This window comes from Miscanthus floridulus, chromosome 7 (assembly GCF_019320115.1).
Source record: "Miscanthus floridulus cultivar M001 chromosome 7, ASM1932011v1, whole genome shotgun sequence".
In the NCBI taxonomy this organism is placed as follows: Eukaryota; Viridiplantae; Streptophyta; class Magnoliopsida; order Poales; family Poaceae; genus Miscanthus; species Miscanthus floridulus.
Window position 1 is genome coordinate 72,785,975 of NC_089586.1, and position 17,602 is coordinate 72,803,576.

Genomic DNA, 17,602 nt, shown 5'->3' on the forward strand with positions numbered 1-17,602 from the left:
AATATGCTGATATTAAAGGATCAAGATATAGATGTGATCCTTGGTATGAACTGGTTAACCCAACACGAGGCTATCATAGATGTCCTACATAGAACCATAAGGGTAAATGCACCTAACAGCAAAACCCAACTTCTCATCCAACTTCCCTTTCCTAAGAGTACAGTTGAAACGGTCTGTGCAACTACTGTTGAAGAAGCTGAGAAAATTCCAGTGGTATGTGAATTTACGGATGTCTTTCCCAATGATCTGCATGGTCTGCCACTAGACCAAGATGTAGAGTTTAGAACTGATCTGAAACCAGGAACGGCACCTGTGTCTAGAAGAGCATATAGGATGCCACCCAAAGAACTAGTAGAATTAAAGATCCAACTATAAGAGTTGTTAGACAAGGGTTTCATTCAACCCAGTTCATCACCTTGGGGATGCCCTGCTATCTTCGTGAAGAAAAAGGATTAAACCTTAAGGTTATGTATTGACTATCGGTCGTTAAATGAAGTCACCATAAAGAACAAATACCCCTTACCCTGAATTGATTTGCTTTTTGATCAACTTGCAGGAGCTAAGGTGTTCTCAAAGATAGACTTGAGATCAGGCTATCACCAGATTTAGATCAGACGAGAAGATGTGCTGAAGACAGCATTCACTAACTGATATGGTCTATATGAGTATCTAGTCATGTCTTTTGGGCTGACCAATGCCCTGGCTCATTTCATGTACCTGATGAACTTAGTTTTCATGTCTGAGTTGGATAAGTTTGTAGTGGTGTTCATTGATGACATTCTTATCTATTCTAAGGGCAAAGAGGAACACATGGAACATCTCCGCATTGTTCTACAAAGATTAAGAGACCACCAATTATATGCCAAATTCAGTAAATGTGCATTCTGGTTAGAAGAAGTACAATTTCTGGGTCATGTGTTATCTGCTAAAGGTATAGCTGTTGATCCGAGCAAGGTAGAAGAAGTCCTGAACTAGAAAGCACCTACCACTGTTCATCAAGTTCGTAGTTTTCTAGGGTTGGCAAGATATTATCGTCGGTTCATCCCTGACTTCTCCAGAATTGCGAAGCCGATTACTGGACTGCTAAAAAATCAAACTAAGTTTGTATGGTCAACAGAATGTGAGAAGGCCTTTCAGACATTGAAGAAGTTACTGACAACTGCACCAGTATTAGCACAACCTGATATCGAGAGGCTGTTTGATATCTATTGTGATGCATCTAGAATTGGTATTGGCTATGTTCTTATGCAAGAAGGCAGAGTCATAGCGTATGCTTCCAGACAACTCAAGAAGCATGAAGAACATTATCCTACCCATGATCTTAAATTAGCCGCTGTTGTTCATGCACTCAAGGTTTGGCGACATTATTTATTAGGCAACATCTGTCATATCTATACGGATCACAAAAGTTTGAAATATATCTTCACTCAGTTAGAGTTGAATATGAGGCAAAGAAGATGGTTAGAACTTATCAAAGATTATGACTTAGAAGTGCATTATCATTCGGGCAAGGCTAATGTGGTTGCCGATGCCCTGAGTCGTAAGAGTCATTGCCATTGTCTGACTGTGAAACCTATGCAATGAACATTATGTCAAGAGATGAAGCTACTTGGGATTCCGAGGATTACTTAGAAGAAAACTTTCCTAACTTCTTCGCTTCTATCTAGTTGTAATACCTTGTCTATATTGTAACTTGTCTCGTTTGTCAACAGAATGGAAAACTCCCTCACTAGCCTTTTGAATAAAGTTATAATGTGTTAGCTTGACACATTTCCTTTTCCATTACTTAGCCTTAGGTTTTAAATCTCGGGACGAGATTTCTTTAAGGGGAAGGGTTGTAACACCTCTGGTGTTTTGACCTAGCACTAAAACTTGACATGTCATCATGTGCATTGTAAAACATTCATAAAGTAGAAAATTTTGAATACATTCACTAAATAAGCTTTATTTCATAAGTTGTTATTTTATGTGATGTGATTCAAAACTCTAAATAAAGATCATGACCACAAGGGTCAAATTTCATGTGATCATGTGAGGCCATGTGTCATTTGACTCAAATAACCCTAATGGGCCATGTTACTGGTCAAAAATCAAAGTTAAAGTAAAAAGGTAAACAAATCAAATTTGAATTCAAATTCAAATTATAAAAGTCATTTTTGCCCCTTTTGTCTAATTCAAAATCCATTTGGAATTTGGGGTTGTGACAAAAAGCAAAGTTGAAGCTTATTTTATAAGGATTAACTTTGGTATTCAAAGTTTTTCAAGTTTACATATAAAATTTGGAGTAATTTTGAAATGATTCAAATACTCAAGTGCACCCCAAATTCAAATTTCAAAATGGAGGTAGAATTTGAAAATGTTCATTAAAGCAAAGTTGTAGAGTTTGAAAAGTTGAGCAACTTTCATTTTTGGAGATTTTCAACTTCTTTAGAAAAATTGTGAGTAATTTGCAAAATAAACGTAGTGGCAATTCTGTAAATAATTCAAAAATCAGGACAAAGCCGAGCGCCACCTCCCTGCTTGCCGCCGGCGCCACGTAGCTGCCGCCGCTGATCTTTTTTCACCGCTTTCTCGCACGGTGACACGCCGTTGTCTCCGTGGCGAGCTCGTTCGTGAGCTGTCGACGTCGGACGCATCCTTCTCTGCTATAAATAGGAGCTCCGCCATGACAGACGTGTCAGTTCACCACGATGTCCGCCAGGATAGAGTCGAATGCCATGACCAACAGATGATGCCTGCGCATGACGCTAGTGACGAACAGGGACACGACATGGAGCCATTCTTATTGACATCTATAGGATCAGTAGAACCCGTATGAAGGAGAAGAAGGACCCAGCCACCCTGGAAGCCGTCTTCTCTCTCGTTCTTCTCCTTTTTCTCCTCTGTAAGCCATGCTTTCCCTTCACCTATAAAAGAGGAAGCAGGGCGCCCAACGCTAGAGGGATCTGAACACAAGAGTATGATACGAGCACACAGCTGAGTGGAAAGCGAGCTCTCAACACCCGTTCACTCCTTCCACCAGAGACTTGGGATCCTCTCCCTTTCTCGTCTGTTTGTAACCCCTACTGTAAACCAAGTGTCGGTAACACGAGCAGCAGTGAACTAGACGTAGGGACGTTCCGCTCGAACCAGTATAAACCCTTGTGTCCTCCGAGCACACCATCCGAGCTAGATGCGCAAATACCAATTTACTCATCGGTGGTCCGAAAACACCGACAACGGCTGATGGTTTCTACGGCTGATAAGCCAGGTCAAGCTGATTTGTTGTGAGAGAAAAACACTATACCGTGGCTGATAAGCCACGCTGATAAGTTCAAGTGAACATGGCCCTAGTTTGTCTCGATGAGGATTTTGACCAAACATCGACTCAACTTAAATAGGTGGTCTAGGTGTGCTCGGTGCTCCTACTAAGAAGTTAAGGGAGGCAATGCGCGTGCCACATGGGTACGCCACCGCACCAAGCCATGGCGAGAGCTTGAGCGGTGCTAGGCTTAGGCTCGGGCCGCGCCATAACACGACACAATACGATACGACATCGTGCAGGGTGGGCTGTGGTTTTCTCACTTGGGCCGGTTAATGGAGCTGTTATCGGCACACGCTTACTTCTGCCTGTTACAAGAATAATTACGGAGAGATTGCTTCTCTTCGTTGTATCTCGATCATCTGCAACATCTACTTCCTACGTGACGTTTGGAGGGAGATTGGGATAGGGATAGGGAAATGGATATCCCACCCTCCAAAGGATATTATTGTATCCTAGCCATCTATTATTTACGCCTCATTTAATCATAGCTGTTCATCCATTTTTCTTTCCCTATCCTAGTCCCTGTATTCAAACGCTTTGCGACCTCTTGTTTCCAGCTACGTAAATGCCTACTACGGGTGGCCTTTCGCGGGACTGCACAGAATACATCTTTCTGCATCACGACTCCCTGTACTGGTGTTTTCAGCAGTATTTTGTTATGATTAGTGTGTTCATGTACGCTACTACAAATAGATGACATATATGTCATCACAAATCTATTGCTATTTTTTTACAATAAATTATGCCTAAAATTATCTAAATATCTAACATTTGTAACCGCAACTAATTAAAATTTTTATCTACTACAAGATATTCTCTAGTGGTCCTACCACTGCACTTCGAATGCTTACAAATTATATTTTGCAGACTATAGTCTCTAGGCAGGGGAGGGGACAAGCCGGAAACCTTTCGGTCCAAACGGCCGGACCGGATCAATGCGCCGAACAGCGCTCCCGCCTAATGTTTCCTGCCAAAAGGCTCGCTGGAGATCCTAGTGTTTCCCGCCGAAAGGCTCGCTGGAGATCCGAGCCCGACGCAGCAGCCCAATCCCGTGTCCATGTCCGTACGTTACTTTCTCTTTTTTTTTTCTTTCTATCTTTTCTTTTCGTGCTTCGTTTTCTATTTTTATTTTATGTGTTTTTTATTATTCTTTTAATTTTTTTTATATTTTTTACTTTTTTATTATCTTTTTTATGTTGGTGTGCTGTATATGTAATGTTCTGTTTATCTTTTCTTTTTCTTATTTGTTTTTTTAATTATGTTTTTCTTTGTTTCATGTTTTTTATATTTTAATCTTTCTTTAATATTTTCTTTTTCCTTTTCGTGCATCATTCATTATTTTAATTTATTTTTGTGTTTTATGTGTTTATTTTTATTCATTTTTTATATTTTTAACCTTTCTTTTATTTCTTTTTTATTTTATTTTATTTTATTTTATTATTAATTTTATGATGTTCTTTGTTGTTTTTTGTGATGTTCATGTGTATACACGTGATGTTCTATGTTTTTTATGTTCACGTGTTATATGTGATGTTTTTTTATGTTTACGTGGTATGCATGTAATGTTCTATGTTGTATTTTGCGATGTTCGTGTAATATACATTTGATGTTCTTATAGTATACATGTGATGTTTTATGATTTTTTATGTTCACACAGGATACCTATGATGTTCTATGATGTATCCTAGTGATGTTCACGTAATATATGCGATGTTCTATAAAGTATTTAGTGATGTTCACATAATATAGATGCGATGTTTTATAATATATTTAGTGATGTTCTGTGATGTATTTAGTGATGTTACGTAATATAGATGTGATGTTTATAATGTATTTAGTGATGTTTTATGGTGTATTTAGTGATGTTCATTTATTATACATATAATATTCTATAGTATATCTTAGGATGTTTGAAAAGTATCCATATGATGTTCTTTTAATTTTTTCTTTAATACGTGTTTTTTTCTTAGGCTTTGCTCTAGATTTTATTATTATTTATTTATGTTTATGTATTTATTTATTTATGTTTATATATATTATAATACCAATTTCATGAACCTAAAACTAGAATATTGTTCTTCTAAAATGAGAATATTTTTCTTACGAATACGGAACATTGTTTTGTGAACCTAGAACATCGTATCTGTTCAATAAAACAAAATATTATATTTTTATAAGATAAATGTTTGTTAATAAAATTTTATCTAAATATATCCACGTGGGATCTTGTTTTGAATGATTTATTATAAAAAATCCGATAGTATAATCGGTTCTTACTTTTTTTAGTCTGTTGAAAGTCATTCGCTTGCGTGACCTTACAGCTGACATGGGTGAGGTGGGCGTGGGTCAGCATGGCAGCATCAGCCCGCGCGCTACCCTCTGGATTTTAGACGCGCTGGGCGGAAAACCTGCCGGACAGATGTTTCCATCCCATGGCCGGACACTAGCACCCCGGACAGGGCCGGTAGCCACCTGCGGTACTACATTTTCTGTTCAAGTAACATCATAGGTAGTTAGCACCTCCCTTCCGTTGATTCTGACTCTGCCCCTGTTTATAGGCTGGCAAGACTTTTTATAGAGAGCTAGTACACTGCTCCATATATATAACTAATACACAGTTTGATGTAACTCAATTTCATTCCTGTGCGTAGTACCTGCTCTATATTCATTTTCTTTTTTTAATCTCCATGTGAATATTTTATGATATCTATCCTGTTGCTATGATTCACAATTACTCTATTTTTTAATACATCACACTCATAGTTTCCCTCTGTCTAAAACACGCTTAGGCAAAAAGGAAAAAAGAAAGGCATCGTGTGAATCATGGAGAAAAGGGAGGGGCGGGTTGGGGTTGGCAAGCCAAAGTCCAATCTTAACAATAAGGACAATGTGATGCTTTTTTCAAAATAAATAAATAAATCAAAGACCTGCAGAAGCTTTGCGGATCATGTATTGGCCCTGTTCGCTTTTCTTATAATCTATATTTTTCAGTTTGTTTTTTTCAGGCGGAACAGTGTTTCGGCTTATTTTTTCAGCGAAAGTCAATGCATCTGATGAATAGCAGACCGCAGCTAAAGAAAAACTTCTTTTCTTAAAAAACTACAATTTGATCTGATGGCAGTCTTATTTTCTGCTTTTGTGTCACGTGTAGAAAACTAACACTGAAACTTGGTGGCTTAGTTGGAGGAAAATATATTGAGACGATGACTGCGGAAAGCCAAGTCCAAAATTGTGGGATCCAAGAAAAAGGTACTCCTTCCAGCTACAAGAGATTTCATTTGGATTTTATACGGATCCAGAAAACTAAATGCTGCACATAAATCATACATGGAAAGTCAACCCACCCTTTGTTTTTTTGCACCCGAGCAAATGATTTGGTGCAAATCCACGAGAAAAGAAATTTAATTGCAATAATACTTGCCATCCCTTGCAAGCAAGAGAAATGCAGATTGTACATGTACTCATACAACTTATTTGTACCCACGTAAATTATCCTATTGATTTTATATTATTTTTTATAGGGCAATGTCGACACAAGATGTTCGGCAGTCCATCGAGGGGTATCCCACGATGGTAGATTTATCATAAAGGTGCACATGATCAGGAACCAGATGGTGACACAAGGTGCGGAGACAGTGATTTAGACAGGTTCGGGTCATCTGATCGACGTAATACTCTACGTCATGTGTCTTTGGTGTATTATATTGAATATGATATAAATGTATATGTCGACTAGGGGACCCCTGTCTCTCTTTATATACTCTGAAGGGGTAGGGTTACAAGAAAAATATCCTATTTGGTACTATACAATATTTTGCGGTGCACGTCGACCAATACTGTGCACGCCTTGATCTTGTGGGCTGGGCCACCTCTGATGGTGCAGGCCATGTCTTGTCTTATAGATACCGGGGCTCATATCCCCCACAGCTAGTCCATGAGCGCCTTGTATCCTTTGAGCAACGCTATCTTGAACAAGTCCGAGCACTTTGACGAGAAGACGATCAGTTTAACTGGTGATCCGAGCAGTTGAAGTCAAAACCGACCAGTTTAACTGTCGCACCCAATTTTGCATAACAAAACCAAGTACTCATATATGTGCACTCAGGATGTCCAAACACACACATATATCATAAATTGTAATAGTATCAAAGTAAAGTACTTATTACATCGCATATCTCATCATAAAGTTAATACAAAGTTTGCTCAATGGCAATATTATTACAATCACAACAGAATAACTAGCCCAAACTGTCACAGGGACTCCAACTGATGAATGTCTCCCTAGTAGTCCTGAACATCCTCCGAAAACTCTTTATATCCATTATCTGTTATCCACCCGGGATTTTCATGGGATGTAAAGCAAGTGTAAGCTCACCATGCTAAGCAAGTATATCAAAGGGATCTATGAGGCTCAAAAGGCTTGACACTGTTTGACTGCGGTTCATAATTTTAGTTGATTAAATTTTAGCATCCTGATTCTCTACTTTAATGAACCATCCCAATTTCCAAGTGATATTAAAGTATAGTCATATTTATCTCAATTCCCAACCATCCACCATCCACAGTAACCACTAATCTTGAAGGATCTAGACTGCTCGTATCCGTTAGCACAGCTGTTATAACAGGTTAATTATTTCTACAGAAATTGTACATCTTTACCCACCAAGCCATGATTCCCAAAGCCGGGGTTCACGAGACCCACTACACCTCTTTTCCCAAGAAGTGTGGCAGGGTTTCACTATGAAACCCTTAGCTAGTTGCACTAACAAGTCATAGCTACAAAGGAGTGGCACACGTGGGCATCGCAGCACGGTACACACCCTAGCAGAAAAAGGAAAGATACCCTCTTATCCTTACTAGAGCTATAGGCAAGCTAGTACAATCTAGTTAACAAGTTAAAGTCAGAGCCATCTGACACTCGGGGTTGTACGGACCCTCCTGGGTTGCCGCTTTAGGATTAAGTCTTTATGGAGAGGCACTAGAGTACTCAACCCCGTACTCTAGCCTCCTATCTGTTGCTAAAAAGCTCTATTTTATCATATTGTATATAGCCTTTAGTCATGTTTAACAATTACTTTATGTTAAGCGCTACAGCATCTATCCAACATGCCTACCCAAAAACCCCAGGTATCAAGGATATATGGTACAAAAAATCATCTAGGTAAAGTCCTTAAAGGCATTTCAAATTAAACACATGCATGAATATGAATGGTAATAGTTCATAGGTAACAAGGGCCTTTGGTACACTTGTCTTCCTCAAAGTTGTCCTAAAAGTACTGCTGATCCTACTGTGGGGCTTCAGTCACCTCAAATGGCTCACCCTCTAATTGTGATCCAATCACCAATCAAGCATCATATCAATCATTACATGCATACAAGATAGACTTCCATTAGAACAGTACACCAAATAGTAAAAACATAAGTTGAAAAGCTTATAAATCTATTCTATGTACTGCTACGAACACGTGAGCAAAAGAATCACTAAAATCGGACTTAAAACACGAAAGTTATGCATGAATTAAGATGTAATGGCATTTCTGTAAATAAAACAAACTTAAATTTGAATAAAATCATACTATAACGTGTTCTTGGACTACGGGCACTATTACTTAGAAATACAGGGGCTAAATTGGAAGAAAACGGGACTAGATAGATATACTTTTGAACTGATGAGTACCGCGGGTTGATTCTACGAAAACAAAGGGGTTTTTCTGCAAAAGGGGCACACTTGACTACGGGTTTGACCGAGCTACTGACTGGACGGACGTGTGGCGCCCTCTTGTTGGCGCGGTGTGGGCCAACGCTAACGCGGCACCGTGGACTGGGTGCATGGGTCCACGGTGGACCGGTCATGTACCGAAGCGGTACGGGCTAATCATGGCCGCCCATCCAGATCTGACGATGCCAGTGCGTGCAGGTGAACCTCCAGCGACTGTACGGCGACACCGGCGAACTCGCCATGGCCGGCGGCGATAGTGATCTACGATACGGCGTTCTAGCGCATGAAACAGCGAATGGAAGGCACGGGAAGGGTCGAAAGCTCACCGCGGGTTGATGGGAAGAGTCGGTGGCGTCCAGGACAGGCTCTAGAGGCGAGGTTGATGGTGGCGGTGCTCTGGAGAGAGAGAGAGAGTGGGCGAGGAAGAATCCAAGGAATCTGTGACCAATTCATGAAATTGGAGGTACCTAAGGACATGGGGAAGCACGGCGGATCTCCGGGTGGCATCGGCGTCGAGCTCCGAGGCACGGGTGGGGGAGAGCTGTGGTGGTGGTGGGATTCGGCTGTGAGTAGAGGATGGGAGAGGAAGAAGGGATGGCGTAGAGCTTTATAGGCCAGATAGTGAGCGCTAGAAGGAAAGGGAGTGGGAGCGCATTGATTGGTTGCCTTCCTTGCATGCGCGGAGGACCGGCAGCTTGCCATCGGGGCAGCGCCATCGGTGAGACGATGGAAGGAAAGAGCAAGGGAAAGAAAAGGAAGGGGAAGGAGATGGTGCTGACGCATGGGACCAGCAGTGCAGTGAGGGAAGGGAGAAAGAGAGCGGACACTGTGCGGTGTGCACACAGGAGAAGGTCAGTGCGGGCAGGGCGCCGAGTGGCTGGTGCGACAGGCCGTCGGCAGAAAAGAAGAGAAGGGAGGATGGGCGCGGCTGGGCCACCAGCGGCCAGCACGGGAAGGGGGAGGAAAAAAAGACTGGGCCAGAACATGGGGTTGGGCCAGAATGGAAGAAAAGAGATTTTTCAAAAACAAAACCTTTTCCAAATCTATTTTCAATTCTAAGCCAAATTCAAATAGAATTTGAATTCAACTTCAAATCATCTAGCCCTACACTCAACCAAAAACCATATGCTTCGGCATGAATGCAACAACCATTGTTTCTAATCCTTATAGTATATTTTATTTATCCAACATTTATTATTTAGCCTAAGTTAAAAATTCCTAGAAAATTTAATAAATGTTAAGAATTAATTGCTAATTTGTAGTAAGAATTTTGGGTGTTACAAACCTACCCCCCTTGAGATGAATCTCGTCCTCGAGATTTAGATGGTTCAAAGAGATTGGGATAGTCAGTTCTCAGATCTTCCTCTCTTTCCCAAGTTGCCTCATCCACTGAGTGTCTATTCAACTGAACCTTGCACATTCTTATTATTTTGCTCCTTGTGATTCTCTCCGCTGTTTCCAAGATTCTCACTAGATATTCTCCGCTGTCCCTTATGAATTTCTTGTTCCAGAGTAGGTTCTACCTCTAACTCCATGGTGTTAGCCACAATACCCAAATTTAGGTATTTGAACTCCTCACACAACTCTTTAGGTAGTTGAGTTGTATAGGCCATGTTCACATAACTCCTTCTACTCAAGGCACTTGCTACAACATTAGCCTTTCCCGGGTGATAGTGTATGTCCAAATCATAATCCTTGATTAACTCTAGCCATCTGCGCTACCTCAGATTTGGATCTAACCATGTGAATATGTACTTCAAACTCTTATGGTCCTATAAATCTCACACTTATGACCAATCAAGTAATGCCTCCAAATCTTGAGAGCATGTAGCACGGCTCCTAACTCCAGATCATGAGTCGGATAATTTAACTCATGTTTCCTCAGCTGTCTGGATGCATAGGCAACAACTCTGCCTTCTTGCATAAGAACGCCGTCTAGACCTTGTCGTGAGGCATCACAATAGATGGAGAAGCTTTTGGTGAGATCAGGTAAGATGAGGACTGGGGCAGAAGTTAATCTCTTCTTCAACTCCTCAAAATTGTCCTAACACTGCTTAGTCCATACAAATTTGGCATTCTTCTCTAACAAAGCAGTCATGGGCTTGGCTAACCTAGAGAATCCCTCGATGAATCTTCTATAGTACCTAGCCATACCTAGAAAACTCTGAATCTCACTAACATCCTTAGGTGGCTTCCAACTCAACACATCTCTAACCTTCTTGGGATCCACTGCTACTCCTCCATTAGAGATTATGTGACCAAGGAAAGATACTTCTTTTAGCCAGAACTCATATTTGCTAATCTTGGCATAAAGCTGATGTTCTCTAAGCTTCTACAACACCAACCTCAAATGTTCTTCATGCTCTTCTTCATTCTTAGAGTACACTAATATGTCATCAATGAATACAATGACAAACTTGTCAAGGTACTCCATGAACACTTTGTTCATTAGATACATGAAGTAAGCAGGTGCATTTGTTAGACCAAAAGACATGACTGTGAACTCATACAGTCCATATCGGGTCACAAAAGCAGTCTTGGGGATGTTAGTACGCCTTATTCTCAACTGATGGTATCCAGATCAAAGGTTGATCTTGGAAAACACATAAGCCCCTTTCAACTGGTCAAACAGGTCATCAATTCTAGGCAGTGGGTACTTGTTCTTAAGTGACCTCATTAAGTGACCTGTAATGTATGCACATCCTCTGTGTACCATCCTTCTTCTCTATAAACAGTACTGGTGCACCCCAAGGTGAAGAACTAGGTTGAACATAACCCTTATCTAACAATTCCCTTAATTGTTTCTTAAGTTGTACTAATTCATTCACTCCCATTCTATAGGATCTCTTAGCTTTGGGTGTAGTTCTAGGTAAAAGTTCAATTATAAACTCGATGTCTTGTTCAGGTGGCATACCTGGCAATTCCTCAGGGAAGACATCTGGGTAATCATTTACTATCCTTATATCTTCTAAGGTTGTGCCCTCCAACTGATTAACCCGATAGATTTCTACAGCTAACTGTGTTGCCACATACTCAATTTTCTCTCCGGATGGAGTGGTAAGATTCACGGAACTATTGCCACAATTAATAATTGTCTTCTACAACCTTAACCAATCCATACCCAAGATGACATCAATACTAGATGAGTTTATGACTACAAGGTTTGCTTGAAATTCTACCCCCCTTATGTTGAGGCTAGCAGCTAAGCATATCCACTCTGCTTTCATTACCCCTCCAGGTGAACTTACTAACATGTGTTTCTTCATAACACTTACTAGAATACCATGCTTCTTTATGAATGTATATGCTATGAAGGAATGCGAAGCACTAGAATCAAAAAGTACTGTAGCTGAGTTTGAGTTGACCGAAAACATACCGATCACCACATCTGGTGCCTCTTGAGCTGTTTCAACAGTCACATGGTTCACCTTCCCCCGAACATAATTCTGCTATGCGTTAGCCATCTTCTTGGGACATCTGTTGGAGTAATGTCCTGGCTCTCCACAATTGAAGCATTTATTATCATTAATTGCATTAGGCACTTTTGGTGTGCCATTCCTCTGTGGAGCATTGGGGGCATTATTCCTCATAGGTACATTGTTGGACTGCTGCTGGCGCTGAGCTGGTGCTTTGTAGTGCTGCTGTTGCTGCTGGACATGCTAGGGTTGCTAGTTGCGGTTGAGACCTGACTGGCCTTGATAGCGCTGCTGAGGTTGAGCTTGTTGAGGGTTGGCACAGAAGTGAGAGTTGCTCCCGGATTGCTGTCCTTGAAACTTCCTCTTTTTGTCCTCCATCTAGCGGCGCTTGTTCTCGATCACCAAAGCCTTATCCACCAGCTGCTGGACATTAGCAAAAGTATGAGATAGTAACTAGTACTAGAGACCATCATTTAAGCCCTTCATAAATAGCTCCTGCCTCTTTCCGTTCTCATCTACCTCAGTCGGTGCATACCGTGACAATTGTATGAACTTGTCATGATTTCAGCAACAGTCATGCTCCCTTGCTTGAGAGCCAAGAACTCCTTCTTCTTTAGCTTCATCAGTCCCGTAGGCACGTGGTGAGAGCGGAAGGCACTACAGAACTTGGCCCAAGTGATGGGATTAGCTTCGGTACGGTCGAAGCGGAATGAGTCCCACCAATCTAGTGTAGCTCCTTGCAACTGTCCAGAAGCATATAAAACCTTCTCCTTATCATCACACTGGGCAATCTCCAGTTGCCTCTCAATGGCACGTAGCCAGTCATCAGCCTGGAGTGGGTTGGCAGAGTGCTTGAATACAGGTGGGTGTCCTTTTAGGAACTCTCCCCTCTTATCTCTGACATGAGGGGTTGCATTCCTATTCCCTTGCCCCATGTTCTGCATGTTCTTGGCCATCTACTGAAGCAGCTGTGTCTGCATCATCATCAACTGCTCCATGGTGACTGGAGGTGGTGGTGGCAGGTCCTCGCCTCCCTGGTTGTTCCTCCTGGTGTTCACCATCTGTAGATGCATCATATAAGTCTCACATGTCCAAGCATAAAAACCTTAAAGATAATGGTATAACAAGAGTAGGTGTAGGCAAGAGATATATGTAGGGTATACAAGAAGATATTTGTTCTAAACTTTTCCAGCGAGTTAGACAACAGTAGTGTAGTAAAACGAGCATATGTTCCTCTATGTTTATCTGCTGATTGGGTAGTTTACCTTTCTGGAAAGCTTATGAAATTCTCTACAACTTTCATTTAGAACACTTTTTCAGATTCTGACGTTTACATAGTCAAATATAGACGATAAGAAGTATTATTCCAGAATTCTGACAGCATAGGAACCTCAACTTACAACAGCTGTATCTCACAATTTATAATAGGTATTGAAGTGATTCCAGATCCAAAAGAAATATGTTGAAGTCTACTTATCTCCATAAAATTTTCATGACCATTGGACATCTAGATTATGAGATATGAACTGATAAAGATAGACTGCTCGGAATGATATAGAATGGACAGCATGATAAAACGAAACCCAACTATTTATTCATAATATCCTTAAACCTTAACCTTAACTAAATGACCGTGGACATGCCCACAAGTCATCACAATCATATCAAAGATCCAAATCAAACATTGTTCATAATGATAAACATCCAACCATGCAAGTAACACTTGTTCAACCATTAAAAGAAAGAAACTAAACACTCTCTCGCATATCTACGCGTGTTTATTACATATTTTTAAGACTCTCATATGGGTACGGGTCGACGTTGGTGCTGGTGCTGGGGTCTCCAAACTCTCCTCTGTTCCTCGGGGGTGACTGAGTAGGTACACCTGGTGTCTCCACATATGGACCTCCTTGCTGCTGCTTCAGTGTAGCGTTCTCACGGGCAAGCTACAGATAGGCCTTCCCCATGACATCGAGCTCGTCTAGGGCCTGATCCAAGTCGGTGTTGGTCTCAGCCAAGCACAATAAGATAGGCCTCAGCCTCAAGTTCGCCTCTCCAAGTGGTGCAGCGATGTTGCATATAGACTAGCCGCTCCGATGGCGGGGAAGATATCGGTCGTCCTCCCAGGCGATGTCGTTGAAGTGGCGGTCACGGTTGACCACCAGTGCCTGTTGAGCTGCATCCCTGATGATGGCCCCACATGTGAGCCGTGCAGTGATGGCGCAATGGATGTAGTGCACTTGAGTCCCCTCTCGGATGTACACTTCTGTCTCCTAGAAGCCGGTGTAGTCGAGGTGGGTCCAATGCTCCGTCCTATACTAAACAGTGCCTCCGGGGTGGTAGCGATGTACAAGTGCGAGAAGCTTGGGGTGGTAGTAGGCATCACCCTCCAAGTCATAGTGGATCTCCACAGTCCATCCCTGAGCCAACAATGCATTGTGATCATCATCACTATCATTACCCCCATTTCTGCCGTCTCCTCCATCATCACCACCATCACCACCATCTCCACCATCATCATCAGCATTAGAATCATCAGAGTCATCTCCATCATCGGGGTCACCAGCTCCCTCCTGGCCACCTTGTTCATGCTCCTCCATAGGATCCTCCTCAGACTCCTCTATCTCGATGGGCTCCTCAAACATGGGCCCCTCTTCTATTTCTTCATCCATTGGATCTTCCAGCACGTCCTCCAGAGGTTCCCCCATGGGCACCTCCACAGGCGGTTCCTCCTCCTAGTTCCTTAGAGCTTCCACCAGATGTGCTGGGACACGCTTGCCCAATGTGAACCTGGTCCTCCTAGTGGGCATCGCGATAGTCCTCTTGCGTGGGGTCTGCTTGGTGCAGGCCATCTATAAGAACGAAAAGGTTGAGTATTAGAACAAAATAATTTTAGGCAACAGATAAAGAATAGAATATAAGAAAAAAATTTTATAGCAAATTAAAGGTAGTAAAATAAAGATAAGGTGATCCTAGAAACATCCATTTCTAACTAGGTTGATCATCCTACAGTCAGTTATAGCTCTGATACCAATTTATCACACCCAATTTTGCATAGCAAAACCAAGTACTCATATATATGCGCCAGGATGTCCAAACACACACATATATCACAAAGTGCAATAGTATCAAAGTAAAGTACTTATTACATCGCATATCTCATCATAAAGTTAATACAAAGTTTGCTCAATGGGCATATTATTACAATCACAGCGGAATAACTAGCCCAAACTGCCATAGGGACTCCAACTGGTGAATGTCTCCCTAGTAGTCCTGAACATCCTCTGGAAACTCTTCATATCCATTATCTGTTACCCATCTAGGATTTTCATGGGATGTAAAGCAAGTGTAAGCTCACCATGCTTAGCAAGTATATCAAAGGGATCTATGAGGCTCAAAAGGCTTGACACTGTTTGACTACGGTTCGCAATTTTAGTTGAGTAAATTTTAGCATCCTGATTCTCTACTTTAATGAACAGTCCCAATTCCCAAGTGATATTAAAGTATAGTCATATTTATCTCAATTCCCAACCATCCACCATCCACAGTAACCACTAATCTTGAAGGATCTAGGCCGCTCATATCCGTGAGCACGGCTATTATAACAGGTTAATTATTTCTACAGAAATTGTACATCTTTACCCATCGAGCCATGATTCCCAAAGCTAGGGTTCGCGAGACCCACTACACCTCTTCCCAGGAAGTGTGGTAGGGTTTCACTATAAAACCCTTAACTAGTTGCACTAACAAGTCATAGCTACAAAGGACTGGCACACGTGGGCATCGCAGCACAGTACACACCCTAGCAGAAAAAGTAAAGATACCCTCTTACCCTTACTGGAGCTATAGGCGAGCTAGTACAATCTAGTTAATAGGTTAAAGTTAGAGCCATATGACACTCGGGGTTGTACGGACCCTCCTGGGTTGTCGCTTCAGGATTAAGTCCTTATGGAGAGGCACTAGAGTACTCAACCCCGTACTCTAGCCCCCTATCTATTGCTAAAAAGCTCTATTTTATCATATTGTATATAGCCTTTAGTCATGTTTAACAATTACTTTATGTTAAGCGCTGTAGCATCTATCCAACATGCCTACCCAAAAACCCCAGGTATCAAGGATATGTGGTACAAAAAATCATCTAGGTAAAGTCCTTAAAGGCATTTCAAATTAAACACATGCATGAATATGAATGGTAATAGTTCATAGGTAACAAGGGCCTTTGGTACACTTGCCTTCCTCAACGTCATCCTAAAAGTACTATTGATCCTGTTGTGGGGCTTCAATCACCTCAAATGGCTCACCCTCTAATCGTGATCCAATCACCAATCAAGCATCATACCAATGATTACATGCATACAAGATAGACTTCCATTAGAACAGTACACCAAATAGTAAAAACATAAGTTGAAAAGCTTATAAATCTATTCTACGTACTACTACGAACACAAGAGCAAAAGAATCACTCAAATCAGACTTAAAACATGAAAGTTATGCATGAATTAAGATGTAATGGCATTTCTATAAATAAAACAAACTTAAATTTGAATAAAATCATACCGTAATGTGTTCTTGGACTACAAGCACTATTACTTAGAAATATAGGAGCTAAATTGGAAGAAAACGGGACTACATAGAAATACTTTTGAACTGATGAGTACTGCGGGTTGATTCTATGAAAACAGAGGGGTTTTTCTACAAAAGGGGCGTGCTTGACTACGGGTTTGATCAGGCTGCTGACTGGATGGATGCGTGGCGCCCTCTAGTTGGTGCAGTGTGCCATGCGGCATGGGCCAGCGCTGATGTGGCACCGTGGACTGGGTGCATGGGTCCATGGTGGACCGGTCATGTACCGAAGCGGTACGGGCTAATCATGGCCGCTTGTCCAGATCTGATGGCGCTAGTGCATGCAGGTGAACCTACGATGACTGTACAGCGACACTGGCGAACTCGCCATGGCCGGCGGTGACAGTGATCTATGATACGGCGTTCTAGCACACGAAACAGTGAATGGAAGGCACAGGAAGGGTCAGAAGCTCACCGCGAGTTGATGGGAAGAGTCGGTGGCATCCGGGACAGGCTCTAGAGGCGAGGTCAATGGCAGCGGTGCTCTAGAGAGAGAGAGCATGCAGGTGAGGAAGAATCCAAGGAATCTATGACCAATTC

General features: G+C 41.7%; 1 protein-coding gene across 1 annotated transcript in view; it reads right to left on the minus strand.

Annotated features, from left to right (window-relative positions):
• LOC136465652 (uncharacterized) overlaps positions 1-13,395 on the minus strand; it is a 47,636-nt gene extending 34,241 nt beyond the window's left edge. Inside the window, exon 1 of the mRNA XM_066464304.1 lies at positions 13,204-13,395. Within this exon, the coding sequence (XP_066320401.1) occupies positions 13,204-13,395 (192 nt within the window). The remainder of the gene's footprint in view (positions 1-13,203) is intronic.
• Positions 13,396-17,602: the final 4,207 nt, after the last annotated feature.